The sequence below is a fragment of the Phocoena phocoena genome, chromosome 1 (assembly GCF_963924675.1).
Source record: "Phocoena phocoena chromosome 1, mPhoPho1.1, whole genome shotgun sequence".
NCBI lineage: Eukaryota > Metazoa > Chordata > Mammalia > Artiodactyla > Phocoenidae > Phocoena > Phocoena phocoena.
The window spans coordinates 15,080,876-15,106,887 of NC_089219.1; the positions used below are offsets into that span (position 1 = coordinate 15,080,876).

The 26,012-nt window shown below is 51.8% G+C and overlaps 1 protein-coding gene across 1 annotated transcript in view; it reads right to left on the reverse strand.

Annotated features, from left to right (window-relative positions):
- The window catches only part of TMCO4 (transmembrane and coiled-coil domains 4), a 75,791-nt gene that overhangs the window by 32,582 nt on the left and 17,197 nt on the right, over positions 1–26,012 (reverse strand). Inside the window, exons 4-10 of the mRNA XM_065873985.1 lie at positions 25,541–25,673; positions 18,181–18,278; positions 17,812–17,955; positions 16,919–17,038; positions 12,587–12,751; positions 11,575–11,711; positions 9,822–9,906 (exon numbers count right to left, since the gene is read on the reverse strand). Of these exons, the coding sequence (XP_065730057.1) occupies positions 9,822–9,906; positions 11,575–11,711; positions 12,587–12,751; positions 16,919–17,038; positions 17,812–17,955; positions 18,181–18,278; positions 25,541–25,673 (882 nt within the window). The remainder of the gene's footprint in view (positions 1–9,821; positions 9,907–11,574; positions 11,712–12,586; positions 12,752–16,918; positions 17,039–17,811; positions 17,956–18,180; positions 18,279–25,540; positions 25,674–26,012) is intronic.

The window sequence follows — 26,012 nt, forward strand, 5'->3', positions numbered from 1 at the left end:
TGGGTCCCAGGCCCTACATACGTACATTTGTATACCTCTTCTCTGTGCCAAATCCCATACCAGGTGCTGGGGACGCAGGGGCGAAGGAAATGGACACAGTCCCTGCACTCACCGTCTTCATTAGCAAAAGGAATATCCATACCTGCATCTTAGGGGTGTCTGTACATTAAAGAACGGAAAATATGCAAAGCACTTAGCAGAGTGCCTGGTACATAGTATGTTCAATAAACAGTAGTTATTAAGTCCAGAGCAAGCCCCAAAGGCCTCAGGGTCCCACTTGACTCATGAACCTGAAGCTCAGAGGTGAAGTGATTTGCCTAAGGGCACCTAGACAGTAGCTAGCAGGGGCTGGATCTGAACTCAGGTCACAGTCCCTTGCATCCTGAAGACACAAGGAGAAGTAATCGAATGGCGTCAGCTTACAGATGGAGCAGGGACGGGGGAACCGGGACCGATGTCATGAACGGGCTCCGGTGCCCAGAGGGCAGCAGGCCCCGCAGGCTTTCACTGGATGCGTGAGAACAGGCACAGGTGAGCTGGCTTGTCTCATCATGTCTCGCCAACAGCACGGACAGGGCCACCAGCCAGAGACAACATGTAATGTCGCCTATTAATTCCCTTCACATCTTTTGGGGATGAGGGGGAGAATCGATGCATAGATAGCTGAAGCTGAACTGACTTTTCGGTTCACGTGGCCATTTCCTGGCTCAGCTACCACGAGTCAGTCTGAATGGAGCTCTCTTTCCAACTACTCAATTTTTGAGAACTTTGAAAGTAAATACATAGGAAGATGAACAATCCTGATCTGGGGCCCAGAGTCTCTTGGTGAGTACTGGGACTGTGGCTGTTCTTGGCATCAGGCACTGCCCACCACTCTTGCCACCTGCTGGGGCCAAAAATACTCTTGGTCAGAGGATCAGTCACTCCCAAAGCAAATTCATCCTGTCGGCTGGCAGATGGACCATTGTCGGAAGTGGACTGTTCCTCTCTGGGAATTCTGGCTACGTTCATTTCCTGCTCCAAAGTATCACGTTTGGCAGGTGCACGTTTTGTCCTGGTTCTGGGTGGGCAGGGGTCCTACACGGGCCGTGAACATGCTGGCTGATTATGCCTGCCGGGAAGTTGGAGAGTGGAGTGGCCCTGGGTCACTAGGAGGCTTGGGCGACACACCGATCAGCTGGTCGGGGTCTCGGAGTTGGTGGGGTCCGCTGTGATGAGGCAGCTCGAGCCCTTCATCACCCAAAGGCCTCAGCGCCGTTCTCTGCAGGCAGCGCTCACGGCAAACTTCATGGGTTTCACATCCCTCGTTAATGCATCAACTACTGACATGTACTGGGTTCCTTGTATGTGTCAAGCCTAGGCCAGGAGCTGGTGATACAGAGGTGAGTACAACAGACAATGCCTGACCCAGAGGTGTGAGTGAGTGTGGAGACAGACAGCTGAGCAAGGGTGAGGGAGGGCGCAGGGAGGTGGCTGCACGAAGAAGAATGACCCAGATTTAGGGGCCGGGCGCTGGGCGCATATCCCAGCTCTGTCACCTTCCAGCTCTGCCACCTCCCAGCTCCGACTTTGGGCAAATCCCTTAGACTCTCTGAGTCTCAGTGTCCTTGTCTGAGACTCTCTGTAAAATGTGATGAATCAAATGCCTGCCCCACGAGGATGTTGTGAGGATCAGAGTTAACGAAACCGTCACCGTTAGGCATCAGCACAGGCATCCCATCTGTGGCGACCGACACCAAAACCAAACCCACACTTGACCCTCTGAGATAAAGCAAGAATAACAGGGGCACCTTGTCCGGTGTGAGTTCCCAAATGAAGGAGCATTTCGCATAAGTTGCTGACTCCCCAATGAGAATCCTGTCCCCAGTGTTTGGAACGCTGATGTCTGAAGATTCTGGGTGTCCCTGTGGCTTCATGAGAAAGAATAACGTTAGGAGAAATGCCTGCTTTTCCATCAAGAACAAACTGATGAAAACTTGGCAACCCTGGTGATTGTGAGGTGTGTGTTTTCCTTTAAGAACCTGCTGTGTGCGTGCGTGTGTGTAATTTGGCAAACCAGACCTTCCAAAGTCTAATTAGTTTACACCTTTTTGCAAAAACTACTTTTCTTTCCTAAATGCTCCCGAGTCTGAGTCTTCCTTCCACACGGAGTATGGAGGAGGGAACTTGCGAGCCACATTTTGAAGGATGTGTCTGAACTGGCTCCATGCCTGGGGTCAGGGGAGGGGAGAGCATTCTGGATAGCGAGAACAAGTGTAAAGGCACGAGAACATGTGTAAAGGCAAGGGATGCTTGGACCTTAGCAGACAGGAGTCACCCTGAACCCCCTTTTTTCATTCTTGGGGAGAGAAGAGCTCTGGGTGTGGCGGAAGGAAGGGCAGTTGATGGAACTCTCAGGACCTGCAGCCAAAAACACCAAATGGACCTGCTTGGGCACATTGCTTTGCTTCGCACTGAGCCTTAGCTGTAAAATGGAGGTAATTATCCTGACCTTGGGTTACTGTAAGAATTAGAGAACATGTCATGAAAGAGGCATGGCTCAGCCATTGTGGACTCAAATTCCAGTTTCATCATTATTAATCCTGTAAGCATGAGCTAATTACTTCCCCTCTGTAAGCAAGCCTCAGTTTCCTCATCTGTAAAATGGGGCTAATTAAAACCTCATAGGGTTATTGGAAGGATTAAATAAAATAAGGCATGCAAAGTGTTTAGCTGTGCCTGGTACATAGTAAGTGCCCAATAATCGTTAGCTGTTGAGATGATGATGATGATGACGATTAGAATGAACCAATCATGGAAGCAGGTAGGCGGGGTCTCAGTAAACTCCTGTTGAACCTGGGTCTATTTCTGCACGGAGAAGATTCCTCAGCCACACGAAGCATTCAAATACCCAGAAGGCAAGGGATTCCCACTGGGAGTCAGTCCTTCCCACCACCCACGTCTGAGTATGTGGTAAGACTGCTCTGAGAATCCGATTAACTGACGGAGGAAGCCTGGCAGATGCGTCCAGCCCCCGAGGTACCCCTGCAAGCCCAAACCACCTACCTGGGCTGTGCGAGGGGCATGGCAGGTCTGGAAGCCTTGCTGAGCAGCTGACTGTGTCCTGGGGGGGCTGGCTTCTTGTGACTCTATTTCGTAAGCCAAGTACTTACGGGCTTTAAGTGGTAGAGACGGATGTCTCCACCTAAGGGCAGGAGGTTCACATTAAGGGTGTCAGCCCCAACCAGGCGGCTACCCTAGAACTTGGTATGCAAGTACAGTAAGGCTCCCTTTACTGAGCACCTACTACATGCCAAGTGCTTTTCAGATGACTGACATCCATCACTGCCCACCCCCACAGCCATTCTGCAAGACCCCCAACTCATGTCTCAGGGAGGGCAGATTATTTAACAGACTGGACTGTCAGCTCCAAGAGGACGGGGGCTGCACTGGCTAGTTTGTTGTCATCTCCCCAAAGCGCAGCATGTTGCCTGGCACACAGTAGGTGCTTCATGAATACAAGTTAATGGAGTGAATTTGATTGTGACTAGCTCTCCGTTGGGAAGGTCTGATCTGAGATACTGCTTTGAGTGAAAACATCCAGCCAGAAGGGCTCAAGACAACAATATGAACAGGAGCTCTGGAGTCCGAGAAAGGTATCAAAATCTTAGTTCTAGGGCAAGCTACTCCACCTTTCTCTAAATCTCACTGCTCTCATCTGAAAAACGGGGCAGGATCACTTATCTTATGGGGTTGTTGTGAGCGTTGACAAGAATGTACATAAATCCGTGAGCAAGAACCAGCCAGAGAGCTGGGCCTTCGTAAGTGGCATCCGTTGCTACACTATCGCTATGACAGTCATTCCCATTTGTGGGCAGCTCTACCTTTTCAAGGCATTTTCACCAGGTCATCTCCCTTGATTCTCTGGGCCCTGGGCACGGTCTGGAGCCAATCACCATCAACACAGCTCAGAGCTTTGTCCGCCTGGAGCCTGCTCCCAGCCAGACTGGAACCAGCTCTGGTCCTCTGGTGGGTAACGGGCTGGGGAATCTTTGCTGCTTCTGTCTGTGTGTGGGCCCCTTGGCCGAGCTCCTGGGCTCCTGGGTACCATCAATCGCTGGGGCTCTCGCCCAAGCATCCTCTGCCACACTCTGGCTTTCCATCAAGGTGTACGTCTATCCTGCAAGCGGTGAGGGAACGTGGAGGAAGAGAGAAAAGTCCCTAGTTTGTAGATAAAGAACCTGAGGCTTCAGCTGAGAATTAATTACAGGGGCCAGAATCCAAATAAGATGTTCTGGCTGGAGCACATGGTGGGAATACATTCACTGGCCCTTCATGGATGTTAGACATGTCCACGTGCCTTGCTCTGGCCAATGAAACATGAGTGAAAGTGATGTGTTACTTCCAGGTGAAAGTGTTTTAAGAGCCAGTGTCTCCTACTGAAGGAGGCTCCATTGGCCTGGATCTCTGAGTGACTATAAAGATCAGAACCCCCTGCCCACCCACAGTGGACAGATGGCACAAGTGAGAAATGAACCTTTGCTGTGTTACACTGCTAAGATTTGGGGGATGTTTGTTACTGCAGCATAACCTCACCTATCCTGACTGATACAATGTGAATGTTTATAACGTTAGAAAATTCACTTACAGACCACTCTCTGTTGGCTTTATCCCAGGTACAGGAGGCACAGAGGTGGGTCAGACACAATCTCTGCCCTCAAGGGGCTTGTAGTCTAGACATCCATTTGTAAGGAAGCTGCCCACACTGAACTTGAGGGAGGGGCAGGCCCGGGTGAGGGACACCTTGTGAATGGTTGCATATCCCCTAAGCAGTAACCCCCTGCTGTTTGCAACATGGCCCAAAAAGGAAATGAAGTTGTGAGATAGTTAATGCTACAGGCAGCTTTTCTTGGGGGAGGGGAAAAAAGGATGGGCTGCAGCTAGGAGGGGGCAGGGAGTGGGGGTAGGCTAGCTGAAGGATTCTGTACTCTGTGTGACTCTAGGATTTATTGCTACATTTCATTACTTGGTCTCAAGGAACCCAGAAAACAATTAGTGGATTCAACTGCATTAGAGTAATTCCTCTTTTGCATTCTCCTAACTCAGATAATGACAGCTTTCCTGCAATTAGGAGAGGGTCACCAAGGTGTTAAACAAGCAGGGCTGCCTGAAACCAGACAGCTGAGCTGGAATGAATTAGATGTGAAACAGCAGCTCCGGGCAAAGGGTGAATAATTCATTCACAACCACAGACAGCCAGCTGGAGACCTGAAGGTGCGCCATCAGTAACACAAGGCCAGGACTTGGAAGGGGGTTGTCTAGGAAGAGGGGGCAAGGCGGGTGTAGGAACAGAAAGGAACCAAAACTGTGGGCCCCCACTCTGGTGGGAGGCTGATTTTCCCTCAACAAGGTCCAGGGTCAAGGTCACCTATGTGTGTGTGTGTGTGTGCTCTAATTCTAGGTGCCAGCTCCCCGCCCTTTTTTTTTCTGGCCGTGCCGTGCATGGCTTGTGGGATCTTAGTTCTCAACCAGGGATCAAACCCAGGTGCTCGGCAGTGAAAGCGTGGAGTCCTAACCACTGGACCACCAGGAAATTCCAAGCCAGCTCCCTTTTTTAAAGCTTAAGACAGATTTTAGCATAATATAAATGCTCAGTAAGAATTACCAGGCTCTTATATGCCAACATTTATATGCACTATTGCCTTTAATCCTTACAACCTTGATGGCAATACTATTATCATTCCCTGTGTTTCACACGAGTCACCTGGAGTTCAGAGCGGGTAGGTGAACCTAGCAGTGCGTGTGGGATTCAAACCAGATGCCCTGGCTCCACAGCCCACATATTTGCAGCACCTGAGCTGGGATCTTCTCGGTGGGGAAGAGCTGTGTGGCCCCGTCGCCTAATGACGCAAAGGCCTGCATCTGTGCCATCCTTCGAGCTGTGTCTGGTCCCCCGTCTTTTGATGGGTGGGGACCGGGTGGTAAGTGGTAAAGCCCTGAAGGCCAGAGGCTCCCTGGATGGCTGGCAAGAGGACACGGGGGATGACAGAGAAAGAGAACACAGGAAGAGGAGGGCCACGCTCAACACGCAGGAATGTGAGCCTCTTTATGAGTGTGTGTACGTCCATGTTTTTATTCATTTTACTTCGTGGTCTGGGTGGCCTTGGGCCCGGGCCCCCCAGGGGGCCGTCAGGGAGGCCACGCACAAGCGCCGAGCTCTCCAGGTTCAGGACCCCTCAGTTCCCCTCTGCACGTGGGTGTGTTTTGTTTCCAACTTCCCATTTCTATAAGCCACCAGGAGTTACATTACATAATCTCCGGAAAGGAAGAGGGAAACTGGGGAAATAAACGGCTCTGAGGCCTGGCATCAGGGGCTTGCCGTCCACCCGGAGGAGCTGAGAAGGCCAGCAGGGCAGGCAGGGTTAGACAGTGTGCCTGTGCCCCATGGCACGGGGAGCCTTCTTCTGCCCCAGAGAGAAAGCGGGCCCCAGCTCCCCCCACGTGAGAGCAGCTGATGTTTACATCTGGAATAAGCCTCAGCCAGCTGAGGGGCAGACGCCTCCTTGGAGGGTTCTTGACCAAGGTCAAGGCAAAGGGTTACCAGGGTCCTTTATTACCGCCTGTCCAGACACAGGGTGGGATGGGATGTTATTAAGTAGGGGAAACTATCAGGCTGATCAAGAATACAGACTCTTGTTCAGAGTCTTCTGGCCGTGAGTTCCTCCTTCGGAAGGTGACTGGATGGGGAGAAAACCAGCTGCGCTTTTGGCCGCTGGGCTTCTATTCAGATTCCTACCCAATTCTTGTTATTTGGGAAGCTTCCCATCCGTTCAGGAGAGGCCCTTGGGGTCGGCTGAGTTGCTGCCGTGTGTGTGTGTGTGTGTGTGTGTGTGTGTGTGTGTGCGCGCGCGCATGCAAGACAATGTGTGCACGGGGGGAGGGGGGTCAACCACAAGCTGCCCAGCACTGCCCACCCCCTGCCCCCACTGCCTCCCTCTGCAGGACTATGCTCAGCTGTTCATTCGTCCCACAATTCAGAGGCCGAGCGTCTAACCAGTCGGTTCCAGCACTTTAACCCGGCATTCGAGACCTGTGCCAGGCTCCTGTCCTAACCATTTCCCATATTCCACCTCGGTCCCCTCTCACAGGCTGCAGAAAAACTAGACTCAACGTTTTCAGACACTCTGAGAGCCCTTCCTCTTCCCTGCTGGCCGGACTCTCTGGAATTCCCCTCCCTCTAGATCCTCTGGAGGAGCCCCACCCACGTTCAAGGTCTGGGTCCTCTGCAAAGCATAGCACAGTTGTTACGAGCGAGGGCCCTGGAGCCGGACACCCGGGCGTCGAATCCCGGCTCTGGCTCTTAGGATCCGCCTGGCTTTCCCTCGCAGCCTCATTCAGTTTCTCATCCCAGAAGCAGGGAGAGTAACAACCTCCCAGGGGGTTGCCGGGAGACCGAGATCCTGCATAGTGCACGGCCCGGCACGTGGGGAGTCTGCACCAGGCTCTTGAGCCTGTCAGCCCGAAGTCAAGTCCACCCACTTTCCCGAGCTCTCAGAACGTGCCATGTGCCAGAGAGACGGTGGGGCACAGGCAGATCCCGCCTACCTGGAATTCACCATCTAACGTGTGCGCCAGAAAGTAGACACAAAATGACAAGCGCCTCCATCTGCACGACACTCACCATAGTTCCCCGTGCACAGTAGGTCCTCAGATTAGAGGAAGAAGCGTTTACTGAGTGAACCCAAATTGCAGCAGGTACTTTCACATTCATCGTCTCGTTTTAATCTCTTGAAGAGCCTTCGAGGTAAGTGTACTAAGTCCCACGTTCAGATGAGGAAGCTGAGGCTCAGAGAGGTTAAGTGACTTGCCCAAGGTGCCACAGCTCGTCAGTGATGAAGCTGGGACCCAGATCCAGGTCTGCCTGATACCAAAGCCCCAGTTCTCAGTGGTGGGCTATGAAGAGCCAGGGGAGGGAGCAGTGGCCAGGAAAGAGGCGGGAAGGAAGCTGCTTTGAGAACCACCCCGCCAAAGGCTGAGGGCAGGAACATCTCCCTCCCATCAGTTTCCGGCCTCACTTGCTGGAGGCAGCTGATGGGCGACCTCAATTCCAATGGCCGTGTCCAAATGATCAATGGTAATTAATTCGTTCAGGAGGGGAACTGGAGACTTGGCTTGTATTAATGATCTGAAGTTAACATGTAATTTATGCTAACTGGAGCCAAAGACACGCCTTTGTCCCCCAGACCACGTCATCCAGATGATAAGGAGCCTGGCAGATGGGTCTGCTGCGTGGACTGGGGGAAGGATGACCAGGAAAGGAGCAAAACGATGACAGCGCAGAGCGTGACAACTTTCCAGGGGCCTCCCTGGCGGCAACAGCTTTAGAGCGCAGGGGGCGAGTGCAGCTACCCCCAACACCAGCAGAGATACTTCAGCCTAAAAGCTGCTACAGGATGTGTTGACCAGGACCCAGCACTGGGCCGGCTGCCTGACCTCCATGCTCTCTGGCCTTTGACACTGCCCAGAGGTGACAAGCACCTCCTGTTGCAAATGGAGAGACCGACGTCCAGGGAGGCTGAGTCCTTACCCAACCCAGGCTCCCCAGGTGAGCAGGGGAAGGACTCAGATCCAGGTCTCGGCTGCCTGCAAAGCCCATGCCCTCCTTTATCCCCAAGTCAGAGTCTGGATCACCATTTGGCAAACGTTTGCTCCCCTCGTCCTCCGCTGTGGACAGAAGGAGCGTAAGGGGCAGCGGGGACTGCCCACCCCACTGGCCTAGGGCTTGGCTGTCACTTGCTTGGACCAGCAAAATGTGCGTTAAAGACTGCTGAAAATTCTTTGCTACTTCCCCCCATCCAGAGAAGGAATTCTCTCTGCTAGTGCTGTGCTACACCAGGAGAGAGGTTAGCCCGGGTCCCACGCACGGTGGACCACCCCAAGTGCCCTGAGCTCTGCACCTCACCCCAACCCCTTGCTATGGCAGCCCCTGGTGACAGATCTGCCCCAAACCGGCCTTCGGTCCTGGAGGCCTCACCGACCTGAGAGCAGGGTAGGGGCCCTCAAGTTTTCCGCTGCATCAACACTGAAAGTATGTGTTCGGATGGCATGACACACTCCCAAAGGTGTCTGTAGTGGGTTGAATGGTGGCCCCGTCAAAAGATGTGTCCATTCAGAACCTGTGAGTGAGACCTTACTTGGAAAAGACCCTCCACTAAACAGTATTCCACTTCTGCAGGAGCTCTGTGGCAAAGGCTACCAGTCACCACCCTACACCCATTCTCCCTCTGTCCTTGGTAACAGGTGTTGGAAAAGGCATCTTTGCAGATGTAATTAAATCACACAAATGTAATTAGGGAGGGATCCTGAGATGAGGTCATCCTGGATTTGAGCGGGCCCTAAAGCCACTGACACTGTCCTTAGGTGAGAAGAGATGACACAAAGGAGAAGGTGATGTGAAGACGAGGCAGGATGGAACGTGGCGTCTGCAAGCCTAGGACTGCCGGCCACCACCAGAAGCTGGAAGAGGCGCGGCTCTCCGCTAGAGCCTTCAGGGGGAGCGCAGCCCTGCCAACACCCCGATTTCGGACTCTTCCACTCCCCTCCCACTCAAGAACCCGCATCAGAACGCAAAGGCCGTTTTTATAAGACTGTCTCACACCCACTCTAATTTATGTACAGAAGAAATAAACAATTTTCCAAATGACTGTTTTTTCTTTTTAAGCTGTTTTAAACTCTAAGATCTGGGAACACGGTCACAAGACTCGTGACCTCTAGTGCAGAACCTCTGGCCTGGGGGAAGGACTCCGGAAGTGTTTTCACCTGTGACAATGGGCCAGCCTTACCTTTCTCCTGAGCCATCTCTTGCAGACAGAAGTAGATGACTCTGGCTCCCAGGCTGAAGCCAATCAAGGTGACAGGCCGCTGGCCCTGGGGGAGAAAGGACACAGGTGTTGGGGGCATGGTGCACAGCCAGTTCTAGAAAAACATCAGCCCCGATGACGGTGGCCCTTGCACACTTCCCAGCACCTGCCTCCCGCTTAATGAATCACGCCTGTGCTATTCCCGGCCCCAGGCTCTGATGTCTCCATCAGGAGAGTCTGGGCCTTCATTTATGCAGGAGGGCACCTGCTCAAGAACCGGCTTCTTCCCAGGTTGACAGGCAGCATCTGGCTGGGTTAATTCCCTGGTTTTATCTCAAACCACTACCCAGTGGCCGTTGCTCCTTCCCCATCTACCTGTGGCAAATGACTGCAGTGAAGCGGGGCCCTTCTGGAGCCGAGAGAGGAGGCGGGAGGTACCCCGGGTGTGATGGGGGAAAAAGGCAAAGAGTCACATGGTGGGGGGGACACAACTGTTCTGTTCCTAGATAGGAAGTGGGGACATGAAATATTGGCCTTATGCTATAAGAGGAGGTTGTAAGTTAGATGCAAAGAGGAGTTTTCTGACTCAAGAACTTGTAGGAGGGGCTTCCCTGGTGGCGCAGTGGTTGAGAGTCCGCCTGCCGATGCAGGGGACACGGGTTCGTGCCCTGGTCCGGGAAGATCCCACATGCCGCGGAGCGGCTAGGCCCATGAGCCATGGCTGCTGAGCCTGCGCGTCCGGAGCCTGTGCTCCGCAATGGGAGAGGCCACGACAGTGAGAGGCCCGCGTACCACAAAAAAAAAAAAAAGAACTTGTAGGAAAGGCAACGTGAAAAAGAAAGTCATGAGAGGTATTTGGGTACAACTTCTACGTGGAGGGAGAGGGCAGATGAGTTCCAAAGGTCCAGCTGGTCTCAGTACTCCATTCCTTTCCCTTGCTTTTGGGCCGGTATATGTACCCACCCTCCCCCCCACATCCATCTACTGCCATGGAAGACCCTCCATTAAACAATATTCCAATTCTGCAGGAACTCTGTGGCAAAGGCTACCAGTCATCACCCTACACCCATTCTCCCTCTGTCCTTGGTAACAGAACACCTGAGTTTTTCTGGGCCCACAGCTACCCAGCCAAAAATGAAGTTTCTCCAACTGCCCTGTAGCCAGGGATAGCTGCAGGGCTGAGTCCCGGCCAAGGGATGTGAAAGGCCCTTCACTTCTACTTTCCTGCCTCGGACTGTCTGGAATGTGGATGGAACCCTAACCGTTTTACGTGGTATTTGGGCCACTGGAGATCTGCTCAGAGGGTAGCTCTATACTTCGGGAAAGGAAGAGCTGGCCTTGTCCACACCTGCAGAGGCCTGTTAGCTTTCACCTGATTGCTTGCTAGAGATGCACGGTCTGTAATTCTTACTGGTCCACCCTAGGACACTTTTTATCTTTTTGGCCACGCTGCGCTGCTTGTGGGACCTTAGTTCCCTGACCAGGGATCGAACCCGTGGCCCCTGCAGTGGAAGCATGGAGTCTTAACCACTGGACCGCCAGGGAAGTCCCCCTAGGGTGCTTTTATGACTTGAACTGGAGGAGCAATGACGACCCCCCCCCCAAAGCCACTGGGTTACCCCCACGTGGGCTTGTCTCAGGTATGACGTCTGTGCACAAGTCAGCCCCCATGCTTCCCTGCTTCCTCGCCCCCTGCCCGCTCCCCCCACTCCCCGCCCCAGCTATTCCCAGGTACCTGCTGCCGGGAGAGCAGAATGTGGGCCAGGTGCTTGCCAACCTCTGCTGATCGATGGAGACACACCCCCCAGGGGTTGTCGATGACATTGGCAACACTGAGGAGTGAGGCTGGCCAGGTCAGGGCAGCCACAAGGCCTGGGGAGGAGGGACATCGGTGATGAAGGCCGTGGTGGCAGGGGCGGAGGGGGGGGGTCCTTCTAGGGAAGTGATTGGCTGGCTAATGGATGCCAGAGTGAATACATCCAGAGTCTCTAACTTGGAATCTGTAAGTTTTCCACGTGTGGTCAAACTGCTACGTAGTACAGAAGAAAACTGAAGCTCACGCATTTCTGATACATGGCCTAGATCCCTTATGTTTAAGTATCTGCCATGTGTGAGATTCCAGAGATGGCCCCAATTTGTCACTCCACCCTGTATCCTCCCACTTGGCCTCATAACTCTGTCTGCAATGTCCCCTGCTCCTGCCCTGCCCATCCACTCTAGGCTCAATCATGTGACTTGCTTTGGCCAATGAGATGTTACTGGATGCGAGGCTTGAAATGGACTTGTGCCTCTACTGCACTTCTGTTGTGGGTGTGGGATAGCCTGCGATCCCAGGACGGGGAGGAGAGACAAATGGAGCAGAGCCGAGTTGCCCTGGTTGCCCCAGGCAAGGCTGGCCTAGATCAGTGGACAGTCAGCTGACCCACAGATGCATAAGCAGGCCCAGCAGAGGTCAGCCAAATGAAGCCTCAACACTTCTGAGCTACTGTGATAAGTGGTTGTTATTTTAAGTCACTGGGTTATGGGGTTGTTTGTTATGCAGCAATTGCTAACTGACACACTCTGTGATAACGTGATGGGCTGTTTATCTGTCTCCTCCCTATAAGGATCATAAACTTCGCCTCTCTGTGTTCTTGGAGACCAGCACCGTGCCTGGCTCACTGGGGGCCTCAGACATGCAAAGGTACAGAACCAGTGTGGCTTGGGAGTGGTGGGAATGCTGCTGGTGGGGGTGAGGGGAGGCTTACCAGACAACACTGTGTATTTCAGGGCCTCCTGGGCCACCATGTTGGCAAGACCACTGAGGATGGTCTCCAGGGCGTTGCCAAGCTCCATCAGGTACGTGGCCTCCCAAGCCAGACAGTACTGCTCACGGCTGTGGGCCAGGGCAGCCCATGGGGCGCTGAAGGTGCCTGGGGAGAGCACAAGTAGGTGGGGTCTCTCCTGTGGCAGAGCAGGCCTCTCACCCTTTCCCAGAGAGTCGGCGACAGGGGCCCACTCACCCTTGCGGGGAGACAAGAGGCCCACCCCCGCCACTGAATGGCAGCTGATAGCAGAGCAGACGCGCTCCCAGGCAGAGCACAGGGCCGCGCTGTGAGACAGCAGGCTGGGGCTCGAGACCCAGCTCCTGCATTCATTGGCAGTTGGGCGACACCGGGCACCCTGGGTCACTATCCCACACTAAGCCTCACTTTGCTTAGCTGTCAAGTCAGCAGACTAGTATTTATCTCTTTTCATAGAGTAGTTATAAGAACTAAGTATTCCAACTACTGTGTGTGTAAAGTGTTATTTTCTCTCACTCTGCAGTAATTCTGGCATCGAGGATGCTAAGAGCACACAAGAGGAACACACGGGGCCACGAGCAGCTTGCTCCCTGAACCGGCTGCATCTCAGTCAACAAACACTGCCTGGGAAATAGTCTGCAAATCTGGAGCAGAGGTGTTTGAGCCCAGCTCTGCCATGAGCTTGCCGGCTCACCCGATTTTTCTGAGCCTCAATTTTCTCACTTAGGGACTGGAAATGGGAGGATGATGACAGTACTAACCACGTGACCAACGTCAAGCAGGAAAGTAAAACCATAACTGTCTGCCTCCCTCTCTCCCTCCCTCCCTCCCTCCTAGTCCTCCCTCTGCCTTGAGGATGTTGTCACCTCTCCAGCAGGACTCTCAGGCCCCCTGTGACCTGGCCCCTGCCTCCTTCACAGCCTCATCATCCATCAGGTTACCCTCCAGAAACACATGCTTTTGATTTTGTTCGTTCACTCGTTCATTCATTCATACCACAAACCTTAACTGAGCACCTAGACTATGCCAGGCCAGGCGCTTGACCCTGAGGATACAGACACCCATCATCGTAGGAAACGTTTAGTGAGCAAGTACTAAGTGCTGGGCAGCTCTGTGCTGAGGGATTTCCCATGCACTCTCTGATTTACCTCAACACAGCCTCTGAAATGGGGCCCCACAATTAGCCTCATTTTATAGCTGAGGAGACTGAGCCATCCAGATAAAGTGCTCTCAGCCTGGGGAGAGAGAGGGCCATGCAAACATCATGTAGTCACTCATTTCTGGGCCGTGGGACCATCGAGGGGCCCCATGCATTTCTGCCCATGGTCCGAGTGACCTTCCACCCTTACTTGTCTCTGAGCTTCCAGCTCGCTCGCCTTATCCCCGGGGAAGCTTCCCGGCCCCTTTGGCAAGGGGGATCTAATGCACCTTGCACTTTTGCGTCCTGAGTTCTCGTCACAGTCTGCAATTATCCATTTATTTTTGTGTCATCTGTTTAGTGCACGTCTGTCCTGCAGTCTGTCTGCCAAGCACTCGATTCCCAAAGCCTCATGAAAACAGGATGAATGAATGAACAGTGGAGCCAGCTTCCCAGAGGCTTCGGGTTCTGGCTCAGCCACATGCCTCGACCTGCCCAACCCGAAGGCCTCGTCCCTACCCGAGGGTGCTCTGCTGACATGCAGACCACTGAGGGGCTGCTCCCCGCTCTGCAGAGAGTCTGTCACAGGTCTGCAGCAGCTCAGGGATTAACTGTCTCTAGTTATGGAGGAGGAGACGGCCAGCCCGAGACAGGATGTGGGCACAGATATTGTGTTTGTGTGTGTGTGTGTGTGTGTGTGTATGTGTGTGTGTGTGTGGTGGGCTCTGGACCCAGCTTGGCAGCTTTATGGTTGCAAGACTCACAAGCAAAGCACGCTGCCCTTCTGAGCCTCAGTTTCTACACCTGTTAAAATGGAATGATGGCAGGCATCTGACTCACAGGTGTTGTGGGGATCACGTGAGAGGCTGCACGAAAAGCATTATGTAAACTGTAAAGTGCAGTACTGCATTCTATCACCCTGTGGCCAAGAACATGGGCTACGGAGCCAGACAGAACGGGGGTGAGTCGTGCCCCAGTTCCTGACTAGCGAGGCGACCCTAGGCAGCCCTTATCAGCCTCGGTTTCCTCATCTGTAAAATGGGGGTGATAATGATGCCCACATCCGTGGCTTGAAGTGAGGGACTAAGTGAGCCAATGCGTGCAAAAATGCCTGGCTTAGTGGTGAGCTACAAAGCCATAATCATGATTACAAACAATCCTATTTAATAAAGGGGCGGGCCCAAGAAAGCCCATACATTCCCATCGCACACAGAAGCAAGCCTGTGATGACACGAGACTTCTTTCCTGGCCATCAAGGAGGCAGGACAAGGTGACTCATTTCCCTCCTGAACTCCATTCACCTACCTTGGTTACATTTCTTGTAACCACCGCCTCTGCCTAGGGAGCATATTGCACGATAATGGCCCCCCCGCCCCCCCTCCCCCGGCCCCCACCGCAAATGAACTTGATTTTGCCCTGGGGCCAGCCCAGCAAGGGGGTGGGTAAAACAACCATAAGGGCTTTGCTTTCCACACTGGTCAGAACTGCAAATTCCTTCACTTAAGACTCTTGCTCCTTCCTTCCTGTCTCAGTCTTTCTGTAGCATGGATGGTATCATGAAACAAATGAAGAGAAACCCGTGAACTCTGGGTCAGGAGACCTGGGTTCGAATCCTGCATGTGCCACCTGTCTGCCATGTGATCCCTCTAGGTTTCCTCTTCGTCCAGATCAGGATAAGAACAGCCCTCACCTCAGAGCATGGATGAGGGTCACTCGAGGTAACGTACATCAGGCTCCTAGTGTGTGGGTGAAATGCCTGACTCATGGTGCTAGGTGCTCAGTCACTGTTCGAGAGTCCCCTGTTTGGGGACTGGCCCCGGTGCGCACATACCAATAAGACTCTGGCGCCCAGTAATGCCTCTCAACAGAGCCTGGGCATTTTCTCACCTGCTTCCTCCTGTGCTGTTTAGAAAAGCTGTGGCTTCTGCCCTCGGATCCCAGCAATTTGGGAACCCAGGAGGCTCTGAGCTTGTGTATTTGGTCAGGACGCTCCAGACTCCCCGGCCCACCCTGTTCTCTCTCTGATTGACGACCTGCTTGCTGAGCCTCACATTGAGCACTTGCAAAAGTGAGCCAACAGTAAGCGGACCATGACCTTATTCCTCAGTGCCACCCTGGTTAGAATCCCCCCAAAACACACACGTTCAAATTAGAGCAGTAAAGGGAAATAACGTTTGTGGAATGTCACTAAAAACCAGGTGCTTTCCACACGTTACCTCGTTTAATTTAATCTTTGTAAGTGCCCTGAAAGGCAAGGATAATTTGTTCTACTTTACAAATGAAGCAGCCAAGGCACAGAGAGGTGAAGTAAATTGCTTGAGGTCACACAGCCAAGATGTACTGATTTCTCACCTATGTGTTGAAACTCCTTTGCTATTTTCCACTTGCTCTGAGGATAAACTCAAACTCCTCGCCACAGCTCACATGCTCCTGTGTGATCCGGTGTCACCCACACTCCTGTCTTCTAGCTCCTTGCTCAAGCCATCCTGTGCTTCTCTTGCACCACTAGGCCTTTCTACATGCTGCCCTTTTGCTTGGTATTCACTTCTTTCTCCTTCCTTCTCTGGCTACTTCCCAGCCAGTCCTTAGCCTAAATGCCACTTCCTCCAATAACTTTTCCCTCACTCCCCAGAAGCTCTCTGTGCTTCCCCTATCGTGCCTTCCATAAAGCTTCCCTGTAATTACTTGCTCAATGATCTGTCTTCTGCCTTGGACCATATGTTCCACGGGAGCAGAGGCCATGACTGTGCTGCTCACCACTGATTTCCTAGGACCTGGCTCAGTGTCTGGTACATGCTCTATAAACTCTGTGGAAAGGATGGGTTGATGGGTGGGTAGGTGGGTGGTTAAATGGGTGAATGGATGGATGGATAGATAGGTAGCTGCATGGGTGAATGGATGGATGGATGGATAGATGGATGGATAGTTGGATGGATGGATGAACAGATGATGGATGGGTGGATGGGAAGACAGATGTGGGATAAAGTCATCTCACCTCTCCGAGTCTCAGTTTCCTCCTCTGAAGAATAGGTCCCCCCTACCCACCCCCTAAAGACATACACAGGCAAGAGCCTAGGCCAGGGTCTGGCCCACAGCAACAGACCCAGCTCAGCCAACATCCACCCGCTTCTACATTCTTTTCTGCCCCTGGTCCTCACGGTATTTGCCAGATGCCAGCCATCCCGTGATGGCGATGGTGATGTGTAGCTGCCTGCCTTCTGTCAGAGGCAGAAACGTGAACTCTTCAATGGCCCCGACACGCTTCTTCATCTTGTATCCTAAAGACCCAGATACAAAAGTGAGAATGGGGGTCACTGGGGACCCTGGGGAATGTTAGAGTGGCTCTGTGTACTCACACACTCACAGTGACTGCCAACCGTGTGCCCTGTCCCTTGACAAACGTCTCGTTTTTGAACTCATTAAGGTCGGTGCCATTATCGTCCTGACTACAGATGAAGGTAACAGGTTTCCAAAGGCTGGCTAGCCCCCAACTGGCAGAGCTGGGGTTGAAACTCAGAGCCCAAGCTCATAACCACCGCTCTGGCCTGATTCAATGGGTACTACATCTTTTTCCCGCCCACGAACTTCAGGAGTGTAACACACTCCTCTCAGTGAAAGCGGTTTGAGCTGATCAAGATTCTCAATGTGCGAAGCAACATGCCACTTAACAGGAAACTCTGTGTGACTGGGGAGCTACTGACACATATGATTTGGAAACACTCCCCCACGGGATGCTGGTAAATGAGGGGTAGCCATGTGTCCTCTTACAAGAAGAAGCTCAACCGTCTCTGAGGCAGCCTGCCTGGAAACTTCTTAGATGGTGACAAGCAGGTCCAATCAGACCCTTTCTAAGAAGTCTACACCAGGTGCAGTTTCTCAAACTCAGCCTTCTCCCGAGCCATGCCAAGCCATCCACCCAGTTCTCTGTGAAGCTCGCTATAAGTTCTGGCAGTGCTAGGACTCAGAGTGAGAAAAGCCATGTCCTCTTCCTCCGTCTCCCAGGGAGCCCTCACTGGTGAGAATCTGGGCCACCACTCCTTTGGAACCTTACCTGTCAGGCCAGCTCCAGCTGCACCGAACAGCGAGGTCATGACAGCTATGCCGGCCGCTGAGCCCAGAGCCGCTGCCCCGGCACTGCCAATGATTGTCGCGGCTCCGGCAGCAACAAGAGGGGCAGCCAGACCCCCGGTCACGCCTGCAAGGAAAGCGGCCCGTGGTGGGTAGAGGTGGGAGTGCGGACGGGGCCTGCTGCGCTCTTCCTCCACCGGCCTCCCTCCCACTGCCTCTGAGCACACCTACTACGCGCATGCGAGTTGGGGTGGGCTCCCAGCTGATCCCCCTGCACTCCCCACTCTTGCTCCCAGCCTGGCATCATCCCTCACTCCGTGCTGCCCTGGCCAGGGCCACCATCTCATCTTACCGATCACTGTCCCGCCTCCCAGCGTCGCCAGGCCTATCAGGAGATAGCGCTTCCACTTCCTCCGGTTTTCTTTCTTCTTCCGGGATGCCTCGGCCGTTCTGGGGGTGGGGTGGGGGAGAGGTTGCTCTCTGGGACTGGCTGTGTCTGGGATCCCTTGACACCTCCCCGCCTCACCAAGCCCCAAACTGGGATCAGTGCTGGGTGCTCTGTCATGCAGAGCGAGGTAACCTTGGACCCATCTATGGTTTTAAAAAGCTGAAAACATTCTAAAACCCAGCTGGGGAATCCCAGTACGTGGGATGTGCTACTTACCCAACGAATCCATCCTAACAGGGTTGCAATTTGAATAATGAAAAGACAAAAAAATAATAATAATAGTGGCAAAAGAAGCACAAAACTATCTTTATACAGATGGACCCAGAATGAGTACCAGATAGAGTCACAGACATCATCACCTCACTCCTTCCTTCCCCTCCCCCCACTCCGCCATCTGAGCCCACCTCCCTCTGGAAGGAATTTGGGAACCAATTTCCTTCAGATTTATCTTTTCAAAGAGGGGTTAGAGAAATGTCTGTACTGGAGACCTTGGCCTTGGGGCAATAGCTAGAACCCTTCAGACTTGAAATTTGAAAGGGACAAAATGTAGCAAAAGGGAAGCATATGGAGTAAACTGGGGTCAGGTGAATCCTGAGAATGGCCCAGGAGAGTCACTAAACCCAACTTTCCTGTCCAACATCTGGCCCCCGGTGCTTTGGGGCAATAAGGAGAAGGATGGGAGACAAGGGTGGGGCAGTGCGGTCACTACCAGTGGGAACTCTGAACTGAACTTGGAGTTTGGACAACTCAACTGACAGAGCGATGGCCGATGACGATGATGATAAAAGAAGGGTTAATGTTTACTGAGGACTTCCAACATGTCTGCCACTGTGCTTTGCACTTCGAATGGTTTATCTTATCCTAGAAGCAGTTTTATTATTGTCTGCATATCACAGACGAGGTCACGGATAAGAGTACCCTCCTCCTGAGTGGCAGTGGGGATCAGCAAAAACAATGTCTGTCAAGTGCAGAGCTTGACAGTTGGCCCTGCGAGCGGGGACCAAGACAGTGGCTGTTGCCATGAAACTCCATCTCCCTGAAACTCAGTTCCCCCTTTTGTAAAAATGGGGATGATAACATCTCCCTCAAAAGGCTGTTGGTTTGTAAAGCTTAAATTAATTCCTTCTTCATCCCTTTGATCAACAAACTTTTATGGAGAATGGACAGCAGGCTGGAACTTCTGTGTGTCGGCGAGCAGAACAACGCAGTACTCAACCGGAGCCGTTTCCTTCGCATCTCTTGCCTCCTGAACCATACATGATAGCAAGAAACAGTTCATCCTCCGGTCAGTGAAAAGAAGTTGGATTTGAGACGGGCTTTCGGAGACCCGCTATGCTTTTTGGTTGTCTGCCCGCTCACCTCAACCATCCTTCCCCTAAGCACCTCCTGGGGGTACAGCACAGCACTTCTCGGTTGCTTCACTACTGAGCGGAAACCAATTCTCCATGATCACAGGTGCTGGTTTTTCATGACTGAAATTCACGCCCTCAGATGTGCGGGAAGAGGCCGAACCGCGTGCATTTAGCAAAGTGGAAGGCAGGACGGCGATGAAGGGCATGGGTTCTGGTGTCAGGTTTCAAATCCTGTAAACTAGGCTTGAATCCTCCCTCTGCTGTGGTGGTGTGTGACAATCCTCCAGGTGGGCAGTTCTCCCTCCTGCACTGGTCCTCCCTATGGAACAATTACACATCTCTGCCCTGCTGAGCTGAGTGGTTCCATGATCTGCTTTAGCCAGTAGCTGGAAAGGACAGAGTCACTTCTGGCAAAATCTTTATGAGTCAGTGCAGCGCCTGGTAAGTCTCCTTTTGCTCTGCCCCGAGACCAGCAACACTCCCAATAGGGGTCACCCTGTCAACTGGGACCCAGAACCAAGAAAGTGTGGACTAAAGCCACAGCCAACTTGCAAGAAATGCACTTTTGTTGCTGTAAGCCATCGAGACGTGGAGGTCATTTGTTACCGCAGCAAAACCTAGGCTATCCTGCTGGACAGGGCCAGTTACTAACCTTGGGACTATGTACAAATGACTTGTCCTGAGTTTCCTCATCCATGAAGTGGGAATGATAATAGCGCTGAATTTCCAGGGGTACTAGGAGGGCTGAACCTATGGTGACTGGCATACCGTAATCGTTCAGTATGTTTACTGCTATCATCATTCCTTCCATGGTTATGACAATCTCCTCCACAGGCTGGAGATATACTTTGGCCCTTAATTGCTAGTACCAATCGGGGCAAACAGGAAGGCTGGAAATTAGTTGCTTTCAGCAGAGTTCAAGGCCTGAGGAGAAATTCCAGCTGCTGAGGGCCTACGAGAGGAACGCACAGGGGCTACGAGCAGCTGGCTCCGTGAACCAGCAGCAAATTGTTCGACAAACACTGCCTGGGAAATAGTCTGCAAATTCGGGGTGAGGTCTTTGAGCCCAGCTCCGCCGTGATCTCGCTGGCTCCCCTGATTTTTCTGAGCCTCAATTTTCTCACTTAGGGACTGGAAACGGGAGGATGATGCGAGCACCACCACGTGACCAGTGTCAAGCGGGAAAGTACAATCACAACTGTCCGTCCCCCCCCCCCCCCATCCTGGTCCTCCCTCTGCCTTGAGGATAGAGTCACCTCTCCAGCAGGACACTCAGGCCCCCCCCCCCCGCCCCCATGACCCGGTCCCTGCCTCATGCACAGCCTCATCGTTCATCAATTCCTAACTTACACTCTACCCTCCAGAAACACTGAACTGCCTGCAGGCACACTGCCCACGCCTCAGTCCTGTGTTCCTGCTGGCCCTCGGCTGCCAAGGACCTTCTCACCTTCCTTTGCCTGGCTAAACATTACTCATCGTTCCAGAGTCACCTCCTCGCCTGCCTGAGCCTCCAGGCTGCCTACGAGCTCCGACTCTGGGCCTCCCTAACCCTCTGTACTGTATTAGCCTGGAATTCTAGACCATTGATTTTCAAAGGGTGGGCTTTGGATCAACTGCATCAGAATCCCCAGGGGGTAGCTGTTAAAAGCACTACTTCCTGGGTGAGGAAACCACCTGTAACAAGCTCTCCAATTATCTCAAGTTTGAGAATCACAGGGCTGAACCTTCGGGACACAGATAAAGCCTTTCCTGTGTTCCACCCTCAGCCGCTGGCCCTGGGATTGGCACCTGGATGGGGCTCAGAAGACGTTTTTTGAAAAGAACCTACTCATTCCACAGCAAGAATTGGATGTGAATATCTTGCTGCAGTGATCTTTTCTCCCACTCACTGTCCATTTCTATGAAAACCAGGGGGCACATACATTTTGGCTAAATAAAATATTTATTTAGCCAATCACCATCAAGAATGAAATTTCTGGGATAGTAGAACAAATCTAGGATGTTACAACATTTTCATGATTAGTACAGATTTACTATTAAGAACATAGTCAAATTCTTGAGTGGGTGCCCTTGACATTTCTTAGCATAGTCTGCTTCTAGATTGTTCCTGCAGTGACACCTGCACATCTGGGATACTAGACAGTCATCACTTTTAGCTGAGCTTATGGAGGGGGAAACTCATAGCCTAAAGGGAATAAAATAACTGAAGAGTAAATATCGTTCTTGAAGCTGTTTTATTTAAATGCATAAATGCTAGTATATCAGATCAATTTTATAAAGATTGGATTGATGATATACTCTAATCTCTAGTATTCTGCTTTGTATTATTATTATTATTAAAAAATTTTTTGGGGGGGCTGTGTTGGGTCTTTGTTGCTGCACGCGGGCTTTCTCTAGTTGTGGTGAGCGGGGGCTACTCTTTGTTGCGGTGCGCGGGCTTCTCATTGCGGTGGCTTCTCTTGTTGTGGAGCACGGGCTCTAGGCGCACAGGCTTCAGTAGTTGTGGCACACAGGCTCAGTAGTTGTGGCACACGGGCTTAGTTGATCTGCAGCATGTGGGATCTTCCTGGACCAGGGCTGCGAACCCGTGTCCCCTGCATTGGCAGGTGGATTCTTAACCACTGCGCCACCAGGAAGTCCCTGCTTTGTATTATTATTTGAATGTTTACAAAAAAAAGAATATAATATTTTCCCTAAAAGTTGTTTAGCTAAGGCACTCTCTCTTTTTTTTTTTTTTTTTTTTTTTTTGCGGTATGCGGGCCTCTCACTGCTGTGGCCTCTCCCGTGGCGGAACACAGGCTCCGGACGCGCAGGCCCAGCGGCCATGGCTCACGGGCCCAGCCGCTCCGCGGCATGTGGGATCCTCCCAGACCGGGGCACGAACCCGTGTCCCCCGCATCGGCAGGCGGACTCCCAACCACTGCGCCACCAGGGAAGCCCAAGGCACTCTCTCTTAATGTACACCTGAACTGCCAATCGATTTCCTTATTTAAGTACTTGAACGCTCTTAGTAACTGTTTTGTACACAAAACGAACAGCTTTCCCGGTAATCATTAATTATCACAGCATTTCACTCCTGCAATAACTTCAGTTGTCTGATTGAATTTCAACCTCTAAAGCACAAGAGGAGAGGCTGGCTCTGAGTTATATCTATGATGCTTCCTATATTGGGAAGTGAGAATTCAGAGCACGACACTAAATCCAAGTGAAGCCCTGTTCCTATTACTGACTTTGCCTGCTGACTAGGCACCATGGCAATCTATGTCATCACATAGCCTCTGGCCATACTCATGACCTGGGATGTCAGAAGTGACCTTGAGCGGACATTCCATGTCAGCTTCCCAAAGACAGAGGCTGAAGCCAAAATGCAGATTTGGGCCAAATCCCAGGCAGAGGTCACAGATACCTTGAGAAGAGCAGAGACACCCGCACTGCTTATCTCATGGGTCCACAAAGAAATTTCCCTCACTGCCACCTTATCTCCCATGAGAGGGTGTTCCTTACCTTTACTGCCCTCACCACCACCCTTTTCTTTTTTTTTAATCACCTTCTCCAGTAGATAGAGAGGGAGTGCTTATCTCTGGGGAGTCTAGAGACACATTCCTAGTAAAAGCTCAGAAAGCCCCATAAAAGAATTATCTTCACCGCCTTTCTCAGAATTAAGAATGAAACCTCGGATTCTCAGCCATGCCTTGAGGGACGCAGTAAGCAATGTTCAGACTGGATAAGGAGGTTGAATCAGATGGTGCCACTGACCAGCTGGGTGGCCTCGGGTGAATTACGTCACCCTTCTGACATTCTGTTTCTTCCTCTGCAAAAGCCTCAGGGGATTGTAATGAGAACCCAATGAGATGGTATCTTGTACCTGCATCTACAGAGCGCTCAATAAAGGTTAGATGTTGACCATGTTATTATGATGGGATCAGTATCAACGTCCAGCACCGCATTTGCTAACATTTACTATGTGTCAGGTGCTCTTCCAAGCCTTTGATATGTATTAATTAATTTAACCCTCTTGACAGCCCTATGATGGAGATACTACCACTGTCCCTGTGCTAGAGATGAAGAAACTGAGGCACAGAGAAGTGAAGTCACCAAACAAGTAGGGGAAGCTTGGACGGCCTCAGGGCTCAAATGGGGACCCAAGAACAGAAAGGTGGTACATCACACCCTGAACTCCAGTTGCAAAGGATCGCCTTGGGGTGCTGAGTGAGAAGCTCACCTTGCAGAAACACAAAACCTTAGAGTTAAAAGAAACCTACATACAACTCGATACTCTACTTGTACAGGTGAAAAAACTGGTGCTGGTGTCCGGACAGGGAAAGCAACGTGCCCAGGGCCACACAGGGACTTAGCAGCAGAATCAAACAGAGAACCAGGTCCCTTGGCTGACCAGTCCCTATGCTTTCCCTGCGTCTCAGACCCCTCCAGAGACCATAGATAGAATCTGAGAGGTTGCCAAAGTCCCTAAAATTGAGTTAAAAAATGACACCTGTGGAGTATTATTCTGAGGAAATGGTCCACGCAGTAATAACAGCAATGATAACAGTACTATAGCAAATGTTGATATTTAACAACTAGAAACTCTGTGCAAGTCCTGCTCGAAGCGCTTTATGTGTACAAACCCATTTGAGCCCCACAAGAACCCTATGAAGAGGGTGCTATTATTATCCCCATTTGTAGCTGGGGAAACTGCGGCCCAGAGAAGTTAAATAACTTGCCCAGGATCACACAGCTGGTAAGTGGCAGAGCTGGGCTCTGTTTTACACATTCTCTGATCTGGCATTACTGGTATTATCAGAACAGACCCTCTGGGTAATGTGTTTCTTTCTGACAATAGATTTCCAGACAATACTTAAGAGTTTCCTTCATTTCAAGACATACTTGAGGGATCCAGGTGTTGGCCTGGATCCAGCTGTTTCTTTATTGACACAGCTCTGGGAGTCAAAACAAGTCTATTTTCAGGTTATTTCAATAGACCAAGTTTCCTTCTTTCTGAAGGAATCAACCCCCTCCCTTTGCCCTATAAACCCTGGGGGGAGGGCGGCTCCAGTTCTGAACTTGGCTTCAAAGCTAGATTCCCAGCTGGGCTGAACTGGCACAGCCTGGCTGCTCAAAGAAAGCCTTCGTGGCTGAACAAAACCCAAGGCTAGGAGATGTGCCTGGTGCAATGGTGCAAGGAGCCCGCAGTTAGGCTGTGACTGGGATCGATTTATTACCCTGGGATTAGATCCTGTGTAAGGTGTTCTGCAAAGAGCTGAGCTCTGGCCAAGTTACCAGGAAAATTTCCCTCGACACACACCTGACCATACACAGATAGCAAAGCCTCTTGACAGCTGGCAGGTATGGGGGAATGTGGGGGAAGGGAAGGACTCATACTTACTGAGCCCTTGCTACATGCCAGCCCTGGGCCAAGCACTTGATAATACAATTGCATTTGTTTTCCACAATGACCCTAGGAGGATGCTATTCTCATTCCTATTTTACAGATAAGAATATTATGGCTTAGAGAACAGGGGGTGGGGGGGCACCTGCCCAAGGTCAAAAAGCAAACAGGTGTCAGAGGTGGGATTTGAACCCAGGCCACTCTGGCCCACAGACAAGGTGTCACAAGAACTGAGGGGGAGTGGGGTGTTGGGGCCACAGAATGTTAAAGTCACAAACTCATGGCCCTTAGCATTCATCCATTCAATACTCCCTTCCTACAAATGAGGATGGAGGCCCAGAGACGGGAAGTGACTTGATAAGGCCACACAGCGAGTCAGGGCTGCACTGTGACTGTCTGTCCAGTGCTCTTCCCACCTCAGAGCACCATCTCTTAATGGGGGGAGGGGACACACAGGATGCTGTTATCTGAAGAGTGGAAGTCCTTGATTCCTGACAGGGTGGCCAGGGTCGCAGGGCACACTTACTCAGATTCCTCCTCTTTGGTTTCCTTCAGGCTCTCGAGGAACGTCTCTTCGAGGAGGTCCAGCTCCTCCAAGGGCACTTGGAGGAGGGAGGTCATGTGGCAAATGAGGACTCGGGCCCGAGCATCGTAGCGCCCTGGAAAGAGAGAAAGAGCACAGGGTCAGTTCAGCTTCCAAGCACAGACATGTTAACAGCAGCGCAACGGATGAAACCCAAACCCCAGATACCTCCGAAGTGCACAGCCCCGAGAACCAGTCAGCTGAGCAAGGAAACAGCTTCTGGGGCGGAACCGTGTGCAACCATTACCCACACGGATCGGAAGAAAGGTGGCGTGTTTCACCAAATCAGCAAAGATCAAATTTTCACATCCCAAAGCTGTTAAGGACGTGATATCACGATCAGAAGGAAATCCAACTCCATCATGACATACAAGGCCCCTGGCCAACTCCACGACCTCACCTTCTAGAATGTTCC